The sequence below is a fragment of the Saimiri boliviensis genome, chromosome 9, assembly GCF_048565385.1.
Source record: "Saimiri boliviensis isolate mSaiBol1 chromosome 9, mSaiBol1.pri, whole genome shotgun sequence".
In the NCBI taxonomy this organism is placed as follows: Eukaryota; Metazoa; Chordata; class Mammalia; order Primates; family Cebidae; genus Saimiri; species Saimiri boliviensis.
The window spans coordinates 120880234-120901504 of NC_133457.1; the positions used below are offsets into that span (position 1 = coordinate 120880234).

At 45.9% G+C, this 21271-nt stretch overlaps 1 protein-coding gene across 1 annotated transcript in view; it reads right to left on the reverse strand.

The window, feature by feature from the left end:
* CTCFL (CCCTC-binding factor like) overlaps window positions 1-17296 on the reverse strand; it is a 28765-nt gene extending 11469 nt beyond the window's left edge. The window contains exons 1-7 of the mRNA XM_074405406.1: window positions 16763-17296; window positions 16158-16383; window positions 8485-8655; window positions 8035-8168; window positions 5019-5139; window positions 3925-4074; window positions 1901-2061 (exon numbers count right to left, since the gene is read on the reverse strand). Of these exons, the coding sequence (XP_074261507.1) occupies window positions 1901-2061; window positions 3925-4074; window positions 5019-5139; window positions 8035-8168; window positions 8485-8655; window positions 16158-16383; window positions 16763-17296 (1497 nt within the window). The remainder of the gene's footprint in view (window positions 1-1900; window positions 2062-3924; window positions 4075-5018; window positions 5140-8034; window positions 8169-8484; window positions 8656-16157; window positions 16384-16762) is intronic.
* Window positions 17297-21271: the final 3975 nt, after the last annotated feature.

Here is a 21271-nt window from a genome sequence, read left to right on the forward strand (position 1 = left end):
TGAAATTCAAATGTCACTAGGTGTAGCGTATTTTTATTTGCTAAATCTGACAACTCCATTCAAAGCATTCAGATAGATTCCTATCTCTGCTCTTCCCTCAGTCCACTGAGTATGTTAAGTGATAAAGAAAATCTCTCATAGACACGTTTGAAAAGAGAGCAACATTTTACTAGCTCTTCCAAATAACTGTGGCCATTCTTTCCCCATGATTATACCAAAACTCAGTTAGTAGTAATTTCTTTTTTTAGAGTCTCATTCAGTTGCCCAGGCTGGGGTGCAGTGGTAGGAACACAGCTTATTGCAGCCTCAACCTCCTGGGCTTAAGTGATCCTCCAACCTCAGCCTCCTGAGTAGCTGGTACGACTAAACAGATAGGCACCATCAACCCAGCTATTTTTTTTTTTTTTTTTGTAGCGACGGGGTCTCATTATGTTGCCCAGGTTGGTCTTGAACTCCTGAACTCAAGAGATCTGTCCTTCTCGATCTCCCAAAGTGTTGGGACCATAGGTGTGAGCCAGTATGTCTGGTCATGGTAATTTCTTAACCATGGGTTGCAATGTGGAATCTGAAACCCTGTCAATAAACTTGTTTTCCTCTATGACGTTAAAATCTCTTGGTTTATCTTTTACTTTGAATGGATCTTTTACCTGTGCATGAGTCTGTAACATCATGGACTGGTCATTTTAAATACTGGTTTACTGAGTTATACAGATCTTCTAAATGCTGACATATTCCATTACACAATATAAAAAAATTGTTTTTGAAAATCACTTCAATCTTATCAGAAAAATCTTAAGTATTAGAAAGCTGTAAAGCTTGTAATGGTGAATATACATTTTCCAAAATTTGAATTCTGATTTTTCTCTTGAAAAGTGAAATTGCATCATTGGTCATATGTGTTTCCCTTGCAAGAACAGGCTCAGGTTCTTCATTTCCTTTTTTTTCTTTTTTTCTCTTTTTTCTTTTTTTGTGAGACGGAGTCTCACTCTGTCACACAGGCTGGAGTGCAGTGGCGTGATCTCGGCTCACTGTAACCTCCTCCCGCCATGTTCAAGCGGTTCTCCTGCCTTAGCCTCCCAAGTAGCTTGGATTACAGGTGTGTACTATCACACCCAGCTAATTTTCATATTTTTTAATGAGATGGGGTTTCACCATATTGGCCAGGTGGGTCTCGAACTCCTGACCTCGTGATCTACCAGCCTTGGCCTCTCAAAATGCTGGGATTACAGGCTTGAGCCACTGTGCCTGGCCTACGTTGTTCATTTTCAAAATTATGACTGAGTAAATAAAGTTCGTTTATCTTGTTCCTTTCTCAATGAAAATGACATTCACTGAGAAAGTGGCTAATTGAGCAGGAAACTCAAACAAGCCCCAAGTGCCTTCCCTCAGGCTTCAGATGATGGAGGTGCATACGCCAGCTTCTCATCTCATCACAAAGAATATCTAAAAGACAGTCTTTCAGGTCAAGATTGAATAAAGTAAACAACTTTTGCTGCTTCTTCAAGGACACTGTCATATAAAACTGCCCTTTATTTTTGCTGCCAGTGTGTGAGGGTGAAGAATACTGCAACGACCTGTTCCGCCGGGGGTCCCTGCCTTGATCTGGGCTAAGGACCACCACTACTTTGGCACCGAAAGTACAAATGTCAATGTCTCAAAAGGGCAAATGACACCTTTCCATTTTCCTAACAAGGGCTTGGCTCTCACGGGCCCCCACTTGATTGCAGGGACCTCCGGGGGTACGTGAACATACTTTAAGAACTGCTGTTTCGAATGACTGGCTCACAGTTGCTTTCTAGTTATTCTGACTCTTCTCAGTATTTTCAAAGTGGTAGAGAATCCCACCCTAACTCTCCATTCTTCCACGCACCGCCTCTCCAAATTAAGTAAAGTACAATACCTGCTTGCAGGCATAACTGCAGTGTTCACACTTGAACCTCTTCTCATTTTTATGAGTTTTCTGGTGCTGAATGAGGGCATAGCGTTCATGGAAGACAGCAGAACAGTAGCGACATTTCAGCTCTGCGGCACTGTAAGTATGCAAGTTGCGGATATGGACACCTGAAACAGACAGAACGTTATCTACTTCAGGAGTGTTGCTTTCTGTTAGCCTGCTTCCCCTCTCTTCTACATGGGGGTTTCTCAGCCTTGGCGCTGGAATGTGCTAGTTCCTTTCTGGGCGGGGGGCGGGGGTAGGTGGGTGGACTATCCTGTGCGCTGTAGGATGTTAAGGATCATTCCTGGTCTTCATCTACCAGATGCCAGCAGCACCTCTTCCTCCCCAGTTGTGAAAGCCGAAATACCTCTGGATATCACCACATGTCCTCTGGGGGGGCGTAAAACATTTCCGTTGAGAATCACTGCTCTAAACGAACAGAATGCTGAAATACTATTTTAAGTAGTCTTTCAAATGGAGTTAAATGTATATACGGAATGTCATACTGGACCTAAAATGTTTCTTTACCAAAGCACTTTGAAAACTACCATATTATGGGGTAGGTGGATTTTAGGATAATGTTAAGGTGGATTTATATAAAAAGATCTAACATCTTTATTTTACCTTAAACAATCCATACATTGTTAGAAGTCAGTGCCGTTATTTCCTATGTTAAAATTAACCTGATAGACCCAGTAAGTTCTGGCTGGGTATGCTCTAGATTAAGTTTTGCTCATTTAAGTCTAAAGAATGATGGCTTTGTGATATTTGTGTAAGAAACCAAATGACAATTGACAGCTGCATAATAGAGGTATTCCACCTTGCCCACAGTGACTCACACATTTAGAGAGCTTGAATTCTCATATAGTCATGGGAAAGAAGAACTAATGTGTTTATAAAGCATCTTACAGGCTATTCAAAGTGTATCACCCACTGGCATGACATAGACATAAACTGGGTTATTTTGTCATGGGGTCAAAAAAGTCCAACAACTGGGGAGACTTATGCCCCACTGGGCTGTGTTTTGTGATGTGCTAATATCTATGGCAACAATAACAAAATGGTCTGGATGAAAAATAAAAGTTAAGACTTTGCGAAACACCCTTAGCCTTTCAGAAAAGTTTCCAAAAAGTTCATCTTATCTCCAGAATTTCTTTGGCCAAAAGAGTAAATATTTCGTTTTGCTAACATATTTTGCGTATCACAGTGCCATATATTTTGGAAAGAGAAATAACATCATGGAAAAAGGGAGGCCCAAGAATCCTGAAACCAAGAAGAGGCTCATTCACTCCCGCTCACCCACCCCTTCCCTTCCATTGCTCAAGTCTGGCTGGATTCCCGGCAGGCAGCACCAAATCTCAGCTCTCCTAGGCCTGGTGCTCCAAGTCCCTCTGGACTCCCACTCCCGCTCTGTGGGGTCTCACAGTTAAAAGGCTCACCACGTTAGATGCAGATTACCCATTACAGACTCGTCTCCTTTCTCCAAGTGACTGTCCTAAGGGGAAAACTGTGTCTTTTGTAAATTCTGTTCCCAAAACTTTTTAGGCCCATAGCCAGGGTTTAAGAAAAGGTGGCTGGGTGTCAACGGAGAGAGCACTGATATATAGGAACCCAGAATCCAGCCACCTCCTAGCATCCTTGGTCATGTGACTCCCAGGCAGGTTTCTCTATGTCTCTGAGCCTCAGGTCCTAATCTGAAAAACAGGCTGAATGTGGAATGAAATAATACCCATCTGTGAAAGGTCTTCGCACGTGCATAGGGAACAGGCCTGGGCCCGGATTCTAAAAACATGCTATAAAATGCACTTATGAGGTCCGGCCACCAGATGGTGCAACAGGACCTCTGTAAGAAAATTTGTCCCAGGGTGAAGTTCCCAAAGACCGAGCATCCCAGCGTCAGGGCCAGTACTTTGCAGGTTTACAGGGCCTCGCTCCAAAGAGCCAGCAAATACTGTAGTAAAAGAAAGAGCACTAGAACAGACACTCACGCAGGTCACTTTTCCGTGCAATGATGGTGGCACAATGGGGGCACTGGTGTTTGGGGACGTTTTCGTTGTGTTTCTGCTGAGTATGTAATTTCATGGTCCCACTCTGGGTGAAGCGGGCGTGGCAGACGTGGCATTCGTAAGGCTTCTCACCTGAGATGTAGACAACAAAGTGATTCCCCCTCCAGGCCTGATCCTTGCCAAAGGACACCTGTGCTGAAGCGTTTCTTTTGCCCCAAGCTGCCCCTTCTCACAGGACAACCCCCAGTTAGTATGAGACTCCCCAGTCAAGCCCAGACAGCTTATGTCAAGTACAGCTGTGTCCAGGACCGACCAGAGATGCGACTTCTCTGCATCTGGTAGCAATGCAAAAGTTCAAGGTGCTTCACATCCATGGGGTTGTATGAAGAACCAGGAAGTGGCCATAAATGTATTCTTTACACAACCAGACATCAAGTTCCTGTGTTAAGTTTTGCCTTAAAGTTGAAGAATGAATTAAGGAGTTGACTTTTATTGTGTTTTTATTTACTTTTTTTCTTTTTTTTTGAGATGGGTTCTCGCTCTGTCACCCAGGCTGGAGTGCAGTGGAGTGATCCCGGCTCACTGCAGCCTCAACCTCCCAGGTTCAAGTGATTCTCCTGTTTCGGCTTTCCAAGTAGCTGGGATCACAGGTGTGCACCACCAGGCCCAGCTAATTTTTAAATTACTTGCAGTGACAGGGTCTCCCTATGTTGCCCAGGCTTGTCTCAAACTCCTGGACTCAAGTAATCCTCCTGCCTTGGCCTCCCAAAGTGCTGGGATTACAGGTTTGAGCCACTGTGACTGGCCGTGAGTTGAGTTTTAAATACCTGAAAAATCTACGGAGGGAAATACTTCGTGTTTTATTCTGTGCAGTGGGGTTGCAGAACAGTATCTATGCAGACTCTCTTACTGCTAAATAAACACAAAGGCACAGATCACAATCCTCGTATCCCAAAGGCATGCAAAAATCTACTTTTACCTTTGAACTTGAACTGTGCCAATAAAAACTAATTTTTTAAAGCTTGCTTTAAGTGCTAATACTGTACGTATCAGGCCTTCAGCACCAGAGCCCTTACCTGAGTGTGTTCTCATGTGGCGTTTCAGTTTGTAGGTGTCTCTGCTGGCGTAGCTGCATTGGCAGCACTGGAAGGGGCGCTCCCCCGTGTGGGATCGGACGTGGCGCTTCAGTTTACTTGCCTAATAAATACATAAAAGATGCTCATTGCAATGGAAACTCAAAAATTGCAGTGTCTTCCATTAGTCAGCATTAAAAAAGAGATTTCAATGAATCAGATTTTAACATCAGAGCATGAGAGCATATTTCACTCACTGAAAAAACATGAAAAAGTCATTACTTTTAATCATCTGTTATGGGCGATTTTATTTCATTTAATGTGTGTGTGTATAAGCTCCTTTAGGGAAAATGAGCAGCACTTCTGAGAGGCTTTTGCACTCAGCTTCACTTCAAGCCCACCTGACGAATGCCATGCCAGACTTTATTTTCATTTCTAGGACAACACATTCTCAATAGTTACAAAATGTACATTACGCTGTAAAGGCACAACAGCAAACATTTTTATTTTTTTGCATAAAGTGAAAATTTTGAAACTCTAGCTCTTGCCGGGTGTGGTGGCTCACACTTGTAATCCCAGTACTTTGGGAGGCTGAGGTGGGTGGATTGCCTGAGCTTAGGAGTTTGAGACCAGCCTGGGCAACATGGCAAGACCCTGTCTCTACCAAAAATAAAAAATTAGCTGGGCATGGTGGTGCACGCCTGTGGTCCCAGCTACCTGGGAGGCTGTGGTTGGGAGGATTGTTTGAGCCAGGGAGGCTGAGGCTGCAGTGAGCCGAGATCATGCCACTGCACTCCAACCAGCGTAACAGAGTGAGACCATGTCTCAAAAAAATAGAATAAAAATGAAACCCTAGCTCTTTAATGGAGGAACATCTGTAGGTGTCACCTCGAGGTCACAAGTCCTGCAGACTCCACCCTGGCTGGCCCCAGGGTAACAGTGTGAGTGGAGGAAGGTGTCCCTGGCTACTCAGCATCGGTACCATGTGACAGTGGGTTCCTAAGAAGAATTAAGTTTTAAGTAGAATAAATTAAATTATAATTTGAATAATTATGTATCCCAGGCAATCAGTTAAATAGCAAAGAACACCTCCCACTTGAGCATTCACTGCCTGACTGGTTTATTGCCTTCTAGAACTATTCTTATTCTGTATTTGTGTATGGCAGGCCCTATCTACCCCTAGCAGGAAATTGGACTGTCAACTATACATAGACTACAGAAGTTAGGAGGCCACATCAGTCCTGCTAGTGACCCGGGGACACCACACTCCACCCACCTCCCCAGTAAGTGATGAGTGCACAGAAGCCTGAGGAACACTCAAGAACAAACGGCTTACAATGGAAAACAATAGCCAAGCCAAAACATTTTGCTTAGATTTTTAGAAGAAAAGTGAATGCCTTCAAGCATATTCACAAAATGAAAAGAATCTTTAAAAGTATATAGCATGAAAGGTCTGAGGAGGATAAGTGGTGTAAATGAGCGAAGAAGGCCGCTATAAAAAACTCTGGATGACTCTTAAAGGTGGGATGGGAGGACAAGTTGAGTTCAAAAGCTTTTTTTTTTTTTTTTTTTTTTTTTAGACAGTGTCTTGCTCTGTCACCCAGACTGGAGTACACCATCTTGGCTCACTGCAACTTCTGCCTCCCAGGTTCAGGCGATTTTCCTGCCTTAGCCTCCTGAGTAGGTAGGACTACAGGCATGTGCCACCATGTGTGGCTAATTTTTTGTATTTTTAGCAGAGACGGGTTTTCACCATGTTGGTCAGGCAAGTCTCGAACTCCTGACCTCAAGCAACCCACCTAGTGCTGGGATTACAGGTGTGAGCCACTGTACCCGGACAGTTCAAAAGCTTTTTTTAAAAAACGCGTGCATCTGTACCATAGCTCTGATACGTTCCTGCTGGGACTTGTGTCACGGGATGGGATGAGGGAACAAACAAGCACGGCCAAGACTTGGAGACTGCAAACATGGGGGGCTATGGCAGCAGCAGAGACCCCTGTGCTGAGGACACCTCCCACAGGCTGCGTGCAGACCGCTGGCACTGGGAGAGGGGCTCACGGACCTGGGAAATGTGCCCCGAGCACTGGCAGGGCACCAACACAAACTCCACTCCAGGCCTAGGATCCCCAGCTGACTCTCTTCCCTGAACCCTTCATTCTACATTCTCATACTACAATCACAACCTTTAACTCTGATGAGAAATAATTTTTTAAAAATAGTAACAGCAGAAAAAAGTTCTTGGCATCAAATTCTGACCCAATCCATGAAATTTCCTAATTTGTGAAACCCAGCTGCATTGTTACTATATTTAATCTCTAACTGTTCCCTTTAACTTAGTTCCATCTGAGTGTACTGTTTACCCAGTCCTGACCGGGCTCAATACTGGCCTCAGCCTGTTTCCCGACACACAGTGGGACTCCAAAAATTAACTGGTGGAAAACTGGCTGTGATAAGTCAATGACGTTTCATGTGAGTACCACCAGACCTGTTAGAAGGTACAAATGAAGCAAATCAACTAAAATTAATTAAAATCACCATGACACACCTTAAGTTTGGAAAGGGCAGTCGCTCTGTAATTAAGAACAGCAGTGGCTATGCTTAAATCTTCAAGCAAGCTGCTGTAAATCTAAGCTCAAAAATTTCAGCCAACATTCAGATTGGATCTGCATTCTACGTTAGAGCAAACACATTTTGACTTCGTGGCCCCGAGTACCAGATGAAATGCAGAACTCTTAGACAAATCTGGGACTTATTTCTTCACCACAAGTAATTTACTTGTAATTTGTACACCTTTACATATTATGTTCACTAATTACTAATCAAAGAAACAAAGAGATCCAATTTTCCATTTTAACTTCATAAAAGAGAATACACATTACTTCCTGCATACATTTTATATGAATAGTATCTTTAGCAAAGCCTGTCTGTAACAGATTCTACTGTTAGTTACACTTGGCATAACTTGCATAGCAGCCTCTACTAAGACATCATGAAGCTTCAGGTCCAAGAACGGCCTCACCTCTACACTGGCATACGTGCACATGGAGCATTTAAAGGGTTTCTCATGAGTGTGTTTATAGCGTCTGTGTCGGACAAGTTCTCCACTGGTGACAAATGCCATGTTGCAGTCGCTACACTTATAGGGCCTGGTTCCTGTAAAAATCACATAGTTCATACTTTTAAAACAAGACTTAACCAAAAACCCCAAGGAATTCATAGCTTTTAAATTATATTCAGTCTCAAATACGCTTTAAAAATTAAGAAGAGACTCTTTAGAAATACCATAGGTACATGTGAGAAAAATCTTTTTAACACTCAGTATTTTTAATGGAAATTCAAGAAAAAAAGAAAAAGACTAAACTCAAGTATAAAACGCTACACAATGCTACTGTAGAAACAGGGGATTGACATTCTTACGTAAGCCTGAACACACACGATTCCAGAGAAACAGCCTGCCCCGAGGTTTTACCTGTGTGGGTATTGACGTGGTTCCGTAGCAGAGTGACCGTGCGGAAGGTTTTCAGGCAGAGGTGACACAAGTGAAGCTTCTGACTGGTGTGAGTTCTCATGTGACGATGAAAACTTGACATTCTAGAAGAGGTGAACACGCAGACATCACAGCAGAAGGTGCGTTTTGCTCCTATCGGCAGGAAATAGACAGTTTATGTATTCATTTATTTCGAGGTTCAAATTCCCTTTAAATATTTGAAAGTAAATAGGCACATCCTCTTTCAACTAACGTGGGAACTGAACAGTAGAACATGCTATTAATTCATAAGCTGATCGAAGCAATTCAGGACACCATGTTCCTGGATAACGAGCAGTGCCCCTTCTGTTTTGAGATGGGCTGATGTCTGTTTCTGGGCATACAGTGGCCTAGGTACTCTGCTCATCCTTCCTGCTGAGAAAAAAAAAAAAATGCTAGGGGGAAGACGCCTGGACATTTCAGAATGTCTTGTAGACCTGAGGAGACATGAGAAAAGACACAATGCCTGCCTGAAGTGGGGCACCTGCGAAGAGATTCTCCTGTAAAAATGTGGCCCCGAAGGGATGCATTCTCTGTAGGGTGAACTGAAGATAACCTGCCCCATCCCTGCATCCTTCACTCCAGCCAGGGGACTGCGAGAAAAACCAGCTAGAATTGTGCCATCCAAAACCATAGCCACGAGCCATGTGTGTGTGACTCTTAAATTTGGATTTAAACTAATTAAATTTAAATAGAATTCAACTTTTAGTTCCTCTGTTGTAAGGTACATTTCAGCTGCCCAAAGGCTGCACGGAGATAGTGGCTACCATACTGAACAGGGCAGATAAAGACCATTTCCATCAGCAAAGGCAGCCCTCTTGGATGATGCTGGCATAGCACTGACTGAAAGGTGAAGAAATCCCCCCCAAGAAGATGGCTCCGAAGAGGGAAGGTGGCCCCAGTGAGCACAACCTGAGTGGTTCTAACAGTGACCCTTGGGGGATCTGGTTTAAGACAGTTTTTGACCATCACTGCCTGGCAGAAGTTAATATATACCATCCCCTCAAAGAACCCACTTTCACCCCAGGCTTCAAGGGATTTCCACAGACAACACTAAAAAGAACCTATGAGCTCACAGTGATGAACAAGATGCCAGCGTGAGGGCAGTGGAAGACAAACAGAAGGCCCGGACCCACGAAGACTTCAGGTGTTGGAATCATCAAACACAGAAGATGGCTGAGGTATTATTCCAAAAATCCATCCCTCCATAAAAGCAATGAAAACAACTGGCAAAAAAATGTCACGAGCAACCTTTTCAGGACGCTGGAAACTAATCAGAAGCTTCCAGAAACCAAGGGAAACAATTTTAAAAATCTAGCTGATTTGCAGTAAAAAAAGAGAGCTTGGTGGAATTCTAACTTATGCTGGTTCCATTCTCTGCTCCCTAGCTCAGGGGTAGCCTTGAAAGTAACAGTCCAACCTAGGTGTGGTGGCTCATAGCTGCAATGTTAGCACTTTGAGGGGATGAGGTAGGGGGATCACTTGAGGCCAGGAGTTTGAGACCAGCCTGGGCGACATAGCAAGACCTCAAACACAAAATACAATAATACTAAAAAGAAACTAACAGCCTAAATGCACAGTATCAGTACCAGAGAGAGCAGAATAGACTTCATTCACAAAAAAAATCATAATTTTTGCTTTCACCTGCCTAGTGGCTTCCTAGAAAAGACCATGTTAAAAGGTTTGCCTTTATCTTGCCTAACATGGAAACTGCCCAGTGCTAAAGAGGCTACCTGGAGTGAGGTGAGTGGAGAGATGTTTGCTGAAAACATTCACAGGCAATAGGTATCAGGGAGGGCAAATAATGAACTAATGAAAACCCTGGGAGGAAAGGCTGAGGAATGAGATGCTTTGGGGAAGAAGGGCACAGACAAGCTCTAACATATTCCTCGGAATAGAGAAGTCCACGAGTACGCTCCTGGCTCAGGAACAAGCTGAAAAGGCAGAGAAGGCTCCAAGCTCTCATCACTGGCTGACCTCAAGGCCCTCAGGAAGCAGGAAGTAAAGGCTAAGACAGAGCTGGATGAATGTTGGGAAGGCCAGCTCTAGTAAACACACAGAGCTCTTCAGCAAAGACTGAGAGATTTAAGAAATTTTTTTTTTTCTGGTTTCAGGTGTCTAAGAAAATCTTTGTCTAGTTATTAACAGAGACTTCAGCAGCCACACAAAGCAAAGCAAACAGACTTTACAATGTTAGTTCAGAAACATTACCAAAGAAACAATGAATACAGCCAGCAGCAACAGCTAACCCTGGGGAGGAAAGAATCTGATTTACAAAGCTGGCACATTATAACGTTCCAAATGGCCAGTTTTCAGTAAGAAATTATAAGGCATGCAAAGAAACAAAAAATATGATAGCCCATTCAGAGAAAAAAAATTTAATAGAAACTGTCCTTGAGGAAGTCCAGGGATTGGACATACTAGAAAAAGACTTTAAATCATATATATATATATATATTTGGAGACCAGGTCTTGCTATGTTGTGCAAGCTGGTCTTGAACTCTCTTGGGCTCAAACAATCCTCCCACCTTCATCTTTTTAATTTAATTTAATTTTTTTTTTTTTTTTGAGACAGAGTTTCTCTCTGTCGCCCAGACTGGAGTGCAACGGTGTGATCTCAGCTCACTGCAACCTCCACCTCCCAGATTTAAGCAATTCTCCTGCCTCAGCCTCCTGAGTAGCTGGGACTACAGATGCCTGCCACCACGCCAGGCTAATTTTTGTATTTTTAGTTGAGATGGGGTTTCACCACATTGGTTAGGCTAGTCTTGAACTCCTGATCTTGTGATCTGCCCACCTCGGCCTCCCAAAGTGTTGAGATTACAGGCATGAGCCACCACGCCCGGCTCCTAAATCATATATCTAAAACATATTTTATCTAAAAATATGTTCAAAGATCTAAAGAAAACTGAGTCTAAAGGACTAAAAGACAGGCCAGGCATGGTGGCTCACATCTATAATTCTAAAGCTTTGTGAGGCCAAGGTGGGAGGACTGCCTGAGTCCAGGGGGTTGGCATCAGCCTGGGCAACACAGTGAGACCCTGTCTCTATCAAAAATTTAAAAATTTGGCAGGTGTTGTGGGGTATGCCTACAGTCCCAGCTACTCAGGAGGTTGAGGCACGAGGCTTGCTTGAGCCCAGGAGTTTGAAGCTGCAGTGAGCTATGACTGTTCCACTGCACTTCAGCTTAGTTACAGAGTGAGACCCTTTCTCAAAAAAAAAAAACAAAAAACAAAAAACAAAAAACAAAACAAAACAAAAACATGAACATGACGCTTCAGCAAACTGAGAATACCAATAGATAAAATTTATTTAAAAAAACAGAACTTCTGGAATTGAAAAGTACAATAAGTGAAATGAAAAGTTCAACAGAGGGACTCAACAGCAGAGCTGAGCAAAAAGAAGAAAGAGTCAGTGAACCTGAAGTCAGGTCAATTGAGATTATTCAGTTTGAGGGAAAGAAAGAAAAAACAAGAACAACAAAGAAAAATTAGCAGAGCCTAAGAGATCTGTGGGACATGACCAAGCACACCAACATACACACAGTGGGAGGTCCAAAGTGAAGGAGAAGAGAATACTTGAAGAAATAATTGCCAAAACTCCCAAAATTTGACAAAAAATCTATACATCGAAAAGCTTAATAAATTTCAAGCAGGATAAAGTAAAAAACACCCATGTAAAGATACATCATAATCAGATTGCTGAAAGACAAAGAATGAATCTTTCAAGCAGCAAGACATGCCTTGTCACATACATGGGATTATCAAAAAGATTAACGGCTGATTTGTCATCAGAAATCATGGAGGCCAGAAAGTAGTGGAATGACATTCAAAGTGCTGTAAGGAAAAAAATATATTAAACAAGAACTCTATGTCTGACAAAACCTCCTTTCAAAAATAAAGGCAAAATTAAGACATTCCCAGAAACATAAAAACTGAGCAAGCCTGTCATTGGCAGATTTATTCTACAAAAACCATGCTAAAGAGACTCCAACAGGCTGAAATGAAAGGACACCAAACAATAACTCAAATCCATATGAAAAAATAAAGACAGTGGTGGAAGCAACAACACATGCAAATACAAAAGACAATATGCATTTTTAATGTGTGATCCTCTTTTTCCCTATCTGATTCAAAGAAAGCATAAAGCAATAATTATAAATCTATGTTGAGGTATATAATTTATAAAGATACACTCTGTGACAATACCAACAGGAAGTGGAGTGGGGAATGGAACTGTATAGGAGTTTTTTTTATATATTATTGAAATTAAATTGGCATTAACCTAACCATATTATTATAAATTGAGAGGTTCAATGTAACACCAAGGACAACTAAATAAAATAACTAAAAAATATACAGTAAAATAAATAGTAAAGAATTAAAATGATACCCTGGGAAGTGGCTATTCAATACAAAAGAAAGGAGTAATGAAAGAACTGAGGAATAAAAAATGTGACATTTAAAAAACAAATACAGAAATAATGAGATAAACAACCCCCACCCCCCACCGCAGTTTTTTATCAGTAAGGAGATTAAACTCTCCAGTGAAAAGGTAGGGATTGGCTGAAAGGACACTAAACAAGACACCATTATTTATCTTCTACAAAAGACTCACTTTAGATTTAAAGACAAATAGGCTGAAAGCAAAAAGATCGAGAAAGATATTCCATACAAATAGTAACCAAAGAGAGCCAGGGTGGCTATACAAGTATCAGGCTATAGTAACTTTAAGACAAAATTGTTATAAAAGACAAAAGGGCATTATATAATAATGAAAGGGTCCATCTATCATAAAGTTACAATTATAAACATGTATGTGGCCAGGCACATATGTAGCTCATACTGGTAATCCCAGCACTTGGAAGGCAGAGGCAGGCAGATCATTTGAGGTCAGGAGTTTGAGACCAGCCTGGCCAACATGATGAAACCCCATCTCTACTAAAAATACAAAAATTAGCTGGGTGTGGTGGCACATGCCTGCAATTTCAGCTACTCAGGAGGCTGAGGCAGGAGAATTGCTTGCATCTGGGAAACAGAGGTTGCAGTGAGCTGAGACTGTGCCACTGCACTTCAAGCCTGGAGACAAAATGAGACTCCATCTCAAAATAACCCAACCAACCAACCAAACAAACAAATATATATATGCACCTAATAACAGTCCCAACATATAAAGAGACACAAACAGAGACACACAGGAATAATTACAAGTGATAACAGAGGCAGAGACTGGAGCAATGCTTCTGTAAGCCAATGAATGGCATGACTACTGGCAATACCAGAAGCTAAGAGAAAGGCATGAAATATATTCTCCCCGACAGCCTCCCAAGAGAGCATGGCTTTGCCAACACCTCCATTTCACACTTGCAGCTTCCAGAACTGGGAAAGGTATGTTTCTGTTGTTTGAAGTCACTCTGTTTGTGGTGCTTTGTCCTGGCATCCCTGGGAAGCTAACAGAGTGCCAGTTAAAAGTGGGCAGAAGATTTGAAGAGCCATTTTTTCCAAAGAAGATACATAAGCCAATGAGCACATGAAGAGATACTCAATACCCTTAGTCATTAGATAAATGGAAACCAAAAGTACAATGAAATACCTCTTCACATCTGCTGGAATGGCTATAATTAAACAATAACAACAAATAGAAAGCGTTGTGAGGATGTGGAGAAACTGGAAGCTACACACACTGCTGGTGGAAATTCAAACTGGTGCAGCTGCTATGGAAAATAGTGTGGTAGCTCCTCAAGAAGTTAAATATAGAGTAATCACATGATCCAACAATTCCACTTGTAAGTATATACCCAAAAGGATTGCAAACAGGTGCTCAAACAAAAATCTGGTACACAGATGATCATAATAGCACCACTCACACTAGCTGAAAGGTAGACACAACTGCAGTGTATATCTATGAATGAATGGATAAATAAAATGTGGTGTACCCATACAGGGATTATTACTTAGCCATTAAAAATGACTGAAGCACTGACATGTGCTACAATACCAATGAACCCTGAAAACATTATGCTAAGCTAAGGAATTTAGACACAAACGGCCACATGGTATATACATTGATTCAACTTCTGGAAAATGTATAGAACAGGAAAATCTATAGAAACAAAAAACAGATGAGTGGTAGCCAGGGGCTGGGGAGGCGGAAGGGAGTAGGAAGCAACTGCCTAACAGGTACAGGCCTCTTACTGGGGTGATAAAAATATTCTGGAATTTAGACAGCGGTTGGTGATGGTTCTACAAATTTGTGACTACATCAAAAACCTAAAAATGAGCTAGAAATGGTAAAATGTGGGGTACAAAGCTCTTGATTTAAACACATGAGAAACTACTATATACCAAGAGGCTGCAAACTCAATCACCTATGGAAGGCAGAGGCAAGAAACCTAAGTGAAGCGCCCTGACCACATGTAAGAAGGAGATGGTGGTGGCAGTGTGTTCGGGCAGCATTCTCCTTTTCTACACCGAGTCACTTTCCAATCCCAGGCACCTGTTGCCAGAAGGAAGGAAACTGTGCCAAATGCTGCAAGATACAATTTTTTAAAAGACCTAGAAATGGAAATTTTTGGGGTGAAATCTGTTGATTTTAAAAAGCGAGAAACTAATATTTTTTTTTTTTTTTTTTGAGACGGAGTTTCGCTCTCGTTACCCAGGCTGGAGTGCAGTGGCGCGATCTCGGCTCACCGCAACCTCCGCCTCCTGGGTTCAGGCAATTCTCCTGCCTCAGCCTCCTGAGTAGCTGGGATTACAGGCACGTGCCACCATGCCCAGCTAATGTTTTGTATTTTTAGTAGAGACGGGGTTTCACCATGTTGACCAGGATGGTCTCGATCTCTTGACCTTGTGATCCACCCGTCTCGGCCTCCCAAAGTGCTGGGATTACAGGCTTGAGCCACCGCGCCCGGCGAGAAACTAATATTTTTTAAAAAATAAGCTGAACAAATCATTTTCATAGGACAGATTCATCCTGTGGGCCGCTGGAATGCAATCTCAGTTTAATATGGCTTTAATATTGCTTCAGGGTCTCCCTCATCTGGCCCTATCCACCTCTCTGAGGCCCCAGGCCTACAGACACAGTAGAGCTCTCCACCTTCACATACAAAGCAGATACTTTCAGAGCTACACACCCAGACCACTTACTAGTGCCTGGAATCATGATCCCTGTCTTAATGGCTTCTTTGTCCTGGATTCACCTAAATATCACCTCCCTTAGAAGGCACCCTCCACAGCTTCCTGAAGGAGGAATCATTCCTTCTCCTGGCCCTGAAGCACACAAGGCCTCACCACCTGTCCTGTAATGACTGGTCCCCCATATCCCTCTGGGGCTGCAAACTAGACAGCAAAGATCATCGCTTGGCCTTCTATACTTACGTGCACAAGGCTTTGCGGGAACATTTTTACTCTGCTTTTAAAACGTTTGTGTGCAAAATGCAAAACCCTTATGGATTTGATTCACAATACAGAACATTAGTTTAAAATTTTTCCCATTTCCTGACATTCTGAAAGCAACTAAAAGTCAGCTACTTAAAACTTCAATCACCATCACCTTCCCATAAAGAAAAACAGCAGCCCAGCTTTATGGAGTGTCTTCTATGAGATGTACTAGCCTACCCTTTGTCTGACTTTGATTTTTTGCCGATTTGGCCTGTTCAACATTTGCTGGAACAGCTATAGGTTGATCCTCTTGTTCTTCCATGTTAAAATTTGAAATTTTCAGAAAGATTTCGTCACTTCCTTTGTCTTCTGGCATCGATTCCAAATGTAAGAATTGCTCCTTTGTTCTTTCAGCCAATCTTCTTTCAGGCAATAACTGCTCTTTCTCCTGCCTTTCCTGGAGCTAGAAAACAACAATAAATATTCAAACAAATACACTATTAATTCCAATATGATTAAATTTTTGCCTGGATAAGCCACAGAATACAAAAAGCAAAGCAAAAGTTGAAGATTATGTATCACAATGTTAATGATTTAGTATCAGGGTTGTAGCAGTGAAACTTAACACTTTTTAAAAAACATAATGTATCTTACAGTATTCCAATTAGCACAACTTCAAACATCTTTTAAAAAAAGAACATAAGATCTCTCAGGATTTTCCTGGGAAGTCTTTTTACTGTCTTTAATTTGAAAAATACCTTGTCCAGATATAATACTGCATAAAAGCTGACTTGAAAATTTTTTGTCATGGAAGGGGTTGCTTTTATTAAAACCAGCTGTACCTTAGTCGGTCCAGCACTTTCAGCCAGGCTCGCCGCTAACTTGCTCTCTTCACTGGCCATCACATTATCCTCTAGAAGGGGGAGCTGCAACACCTCCATCTCTTGCAGGGAGTACAGCTCTTCCTGGATACTTATGGCCAAATACTGCTGCAAGCTATGCTGGGGCCCCTCCTCAAGCCACAGCAACCCAGGGCCAGCCTGCTGTACCATCACCTGCCCCGCTTCTTGCTGCTGTATGCTCAGCAAGCTCAAATCCTGCAACTCGAAAGCTTCAGAAGTGAAGGGCGCCGTCTGCAGGGTCAGGATGTGCTTGTCACTCTCCTCGGAGGAAGCGGGCAGCAGCTCCAGCCCTTCCTCCAGGTCCTGGAGGGCGCGAGCGGTACACTCCGCCTCCAACTCACTAGGACTCTGATGGTCTTTCTCTCTGTACACTCTGTCTTCCTCCTCCTCCTTCAGGCCTTTTTCCGGCATCAACTGGAGTTCTTTGATTTTGGTGAATTGCTCAGAAAGGACAGAGATCTCAGTGGCTGCCATGATGACTTGGAGCCTGTATGAGAAAGCAGCAAGCGGTTTTCACGGGGGGAGAAAAGAGGGTGCTGGGGCCTAGCAGGCTTTGGAGTGGAAACAAGGTCTGGCCTCAAAAGGCTTTGGACCTAGCAGCGTCAGGACCATGCTGATCCGGCCTGGGTCGAGGAGGGGGTGGAGGCTAAGCGGGAGTCAGGCTGACGCAGGATTTTGCACGAAACTCTCGGAGGAACAGGTTTGGGCCTCGGCAGGCTTGGGGCACATCCTGAGCCTGGCAGGGTTCCGCCTGAGCAGGCCCGGGGCCGGTGCGTGTCCTGGGCCTGGCGAGGCTCGGGCGGACATTCTCCTCGTGCACGCTTCTGTGCCTAGCGCCCTCGGAGCCAGGCAGGCTTTGGGCCTAGTGGCCTCGACCCCACCCAGACTTGGCCAAGCAGGCCTCAGCCAGGTCAAGCACACCCCTCTGGAGGCCTGGCAGTGCCCCTGCTTCACGCTGCCCCGCACACCCGCCCCACCCGCCCCACCCTCCCCACCCTCCCGGGCAGCCCCTCAGCCTCTGCCGCGTGCCCTCGGGCCTTTCCCGCCAACCCCTCCGCCCACGCCCAGAACAGCCCTTCCTCTTGGAGGAGGGCCGGAGGGCTGGATCCTGCCCGGGGCGGCCTCTCACCGCCGGAGGCGTGGCCGGCGTGCCCTGCCCACTGCGTTGGTCGCCTGCGGGCTCCACCTCGTGCCCCGGGTGCTGCAGGCCACAGCCCGCCCGCTGCCAGGCTGGCGCGAGTGGAGGGCGGCAGTGCGCAGGCGCGGGGCGGAAAGATGGGGCGCGAGGGGGAGGAGCCAGGCGGGGTTGGGGGAGGGGTGATGCGCTGTGCGGGGAGGGGGAGGAGGGCCCCGCAGGGGGCTCTGGTGGACCTGGGGTTGTGCGTGAAGAGCGGGCGAGGGTCCCACACGGGGCACTGGGAGACCTGGAGGGGGTGGATAACGAGGGGAGGAGGGTCTGCAGGGGTCGCTGGAAGACATGGGTAGGTGGGCGCCTAAGGAGGGGGCACTGAAATATCTCCCGGTTGAGGTGGGAGAGGAAGGGAGGAGGGCCCTGCAGGGGGCGCTGGGAGACCTCAGGGGTAAGCCAAGGAGGGCACGAGGGCCTGCAGGGGGCCAGGGAGACCTGTTGGGGGTGGTGGATAAGGAGGAAAAGAGGGCCCGCAAAAGGCACTTAGATACCCGGGGGAGGGGTGGGTAAGGGGGGAGGGGGGCCTGCAGGGGGCGCTGGGAGATCTGGGTGGGGGTGGGGGGGAGGAATGGATAAGGAGGGGAGGAGGGCCTTTAGGGGGCGCTGGGAGATCTGGGTTGGGGTGGGGGGAGGAATGGATAAGAAGAGGGGAGGGCCTGCAGGGGGCGCTGGGAGATCTGGGTGGGGGGGAGGAATGCATAAGGAGGGGAGGGGGGCCTGCAGGGGGCGCTGGGAGATCTGGGTGGGGGGGGAGGAATGCATAAGGAGGGGAGGGGGGCCTGCAGGGGACGCTGGGAGATCTGGGTGGGGGGGGGAGGAATGGATAAGGAGGGGAGGGGGGCCTGCAGGGGACGCTGGGAGATGTGGGCGGGGGTGGGGGGGAGGAATGGATAAGGAGGGGAGGGGGGCCTGCAGGGGGCGCTGGGAGATCTGGGTGGGGCGGGGGGAGGAATGGATAAGGAGGGGAGGGGGGCCTGCAGGGGGCGCTGGGAGATCTGGGTGGGGGGGGGAGGAATGGATAAGGAGGGGAGGGGGGCCTGCAGGGGACGCTGGGAGATCTGGGTTGGGGGGGAGGAAGGGATAAGGAGGGGAGGGGGGCCTGCAGGGGGCGCTGGGAGATCTGGGTGGGGGTGGGGGGGAGGAAGGGATAAGGAGGGGAGGGGGGCCTGCAGGGGGCGCTGGGAGATCTGGGTGGGGGTGGGGGGGAGGAAGGGATAAGGAGGGGAGGGGGGCCTGCAGGGGGCGCTGGGAGATGTGGGCGGGGGTGGGGGGGAGGAAGGGATAAGGAGGGGAGGGGTCCTGCAGGGGGCGCTGGGAGATGTGGGCGGGGGTGCGGAGTGGCGAGGGAATGGATAAGGAGCGGAGGAATCTGCAGGGGGCGCTGGGAGACTTGGGGGAAAGGAATGGATCAGGGGAGGAGGAAGGCCCTGCAGGGGGCGCTGGGAGGCCTAGGCAGGGCTGGGCGAGTGGAAGGACAAGCAGGGGACGTGGGAGAGGCCGGGGAAGGGGGCACCAAGGGACTTGGGTGGGGAGTGGACACAGCGGGGACTGGGGCGGGCGAGGCCTCCCAAGGGTTCTGGGAGATGGGTGCGGTGGGCTGGACAGGGGCGGGAGTGGAGGGCGCGGAGGGCCCCCTGGGAGCCGTGGAGACCTGAGCGGGAGCCAGGTGGGGGCTGGGAATGTGCAGGGAAGGAGACGGGGAAGGAGGGGGAGACAGGGCGGCCGGGGTGATGGGGACTGGCGGGGACCCCAGATGTGGGGGTCAGGGGATGGGGATGGAAATAAACGGCAAGAAAGAGGGTTCGCGGTGGGAAAGGGGAGGAGCTCCGAGGGCCCCGGGGCACTGAGGTGTGCAGAGCTGCCGAGTCCTGAGTACCGTCGAGGGAGCTCAAGGAACGAGGAAGAGAGGGGACGACGAGGCAGACAGACGAGGGCAGAAAAGGGAGAACTTTTGTGGGCGGGGGTGGAGGAGGATGAGCGTCCCAGGGAGAAGACAGGGGAGTTGAGCAGAGAAAGGACAGGAATGTGGCGGCTCCTGCGCTCTTCTCAGGAGCTCGTTTAGGGCAGGGGGGAGGGTGGGGGCACGGAGGGCAGGCGTGTACCAGGAAGAAGTTAAACACAACGGGGCCGCGGCACTGAACGGGCTGAAGCACACCGAGCAGTTCATTCTAAAGGGGTTCATTTTTTTATGTGCGTTTTAACTTCAGTCAATTACTTTTAATAGAAGTTAATCGTACTGATGGTCTCTAGAAGAAGTTGGGTTGATACCTCCAACCAGATTTTCAAAAATGCCAATTTGGAGCCAACGAGTGATTGAAATGATTTGTACCTCACTGATTTCTTTTAAGGTACAGCTTACAACATTCCGGGAACTGTTGTTTTCACTTTTGTTTCAAAATTGTAATGGCATTTCATTTGCTGATTGTGAGTAAATATTTGTATGCTGCGAAAAACAGATCCCAAAACAGCAGCTCAAAGGAGAAAGTGTGGCAAACAGGAGATTGGAGATTGATCCCCAAAACTCCTGGAGTGACGAACATTGACCTGGATGAAGAAATGGTTTCACTTGGCCTTCTTTTGTTTAAACATGTCTACCGATCGCAGGGATGGATTTCCCCCACATCCATCGCCAGAGAGCTTTCTGTATCCATCAAAGTGCTTTCTCTATGTTTTCCTGCTCTCCACAGCTCCACATACTTTGTATGTCGTCCACAAATAGTATATACTCAAAGATTATTTTCATTTTCAATAGTATTAAAGATAGAACGAAATTCAGTTTTGAAAGGCACCCAGGTACCAGTGGTAGTGCGTTTGGCAGTGATGTTCTTGGCTCCCTAGTTTCTGGGTGGTGTCTGGGGTTTCTGTCACAGCATGTGTACTATATGGAGAAAATACATATTCGAGGGTCACTGGGAAAATAGTGTGCTACAATGATTTATTTTAAATCATTTAAATGAGTCTTTCTGCTTGAACAATCAGCACGTATTTAGTGCATTTTGGGGTAATTTGGCATGATAGCTGTGACACTCATGCAGCTAGAACGTTTTTCAGAGTTTATATTACAGAATCATGTTTAGAAAATGTCAAACACCAATTTAAAAGGTGTTTTTTTAAAAGGAGATCTAAAGCCAATGGGAGGAGGGATGGAGAAAGGGGAAACTGAGTTAGACTTGAAGGGGCAAAGGGGCTTACAAAGAGAAAGAGATGGCAGGGGAGGGCCGAGGAGCGGGGACCAAGCAGGCAGGGGAGACAGGCCTGCA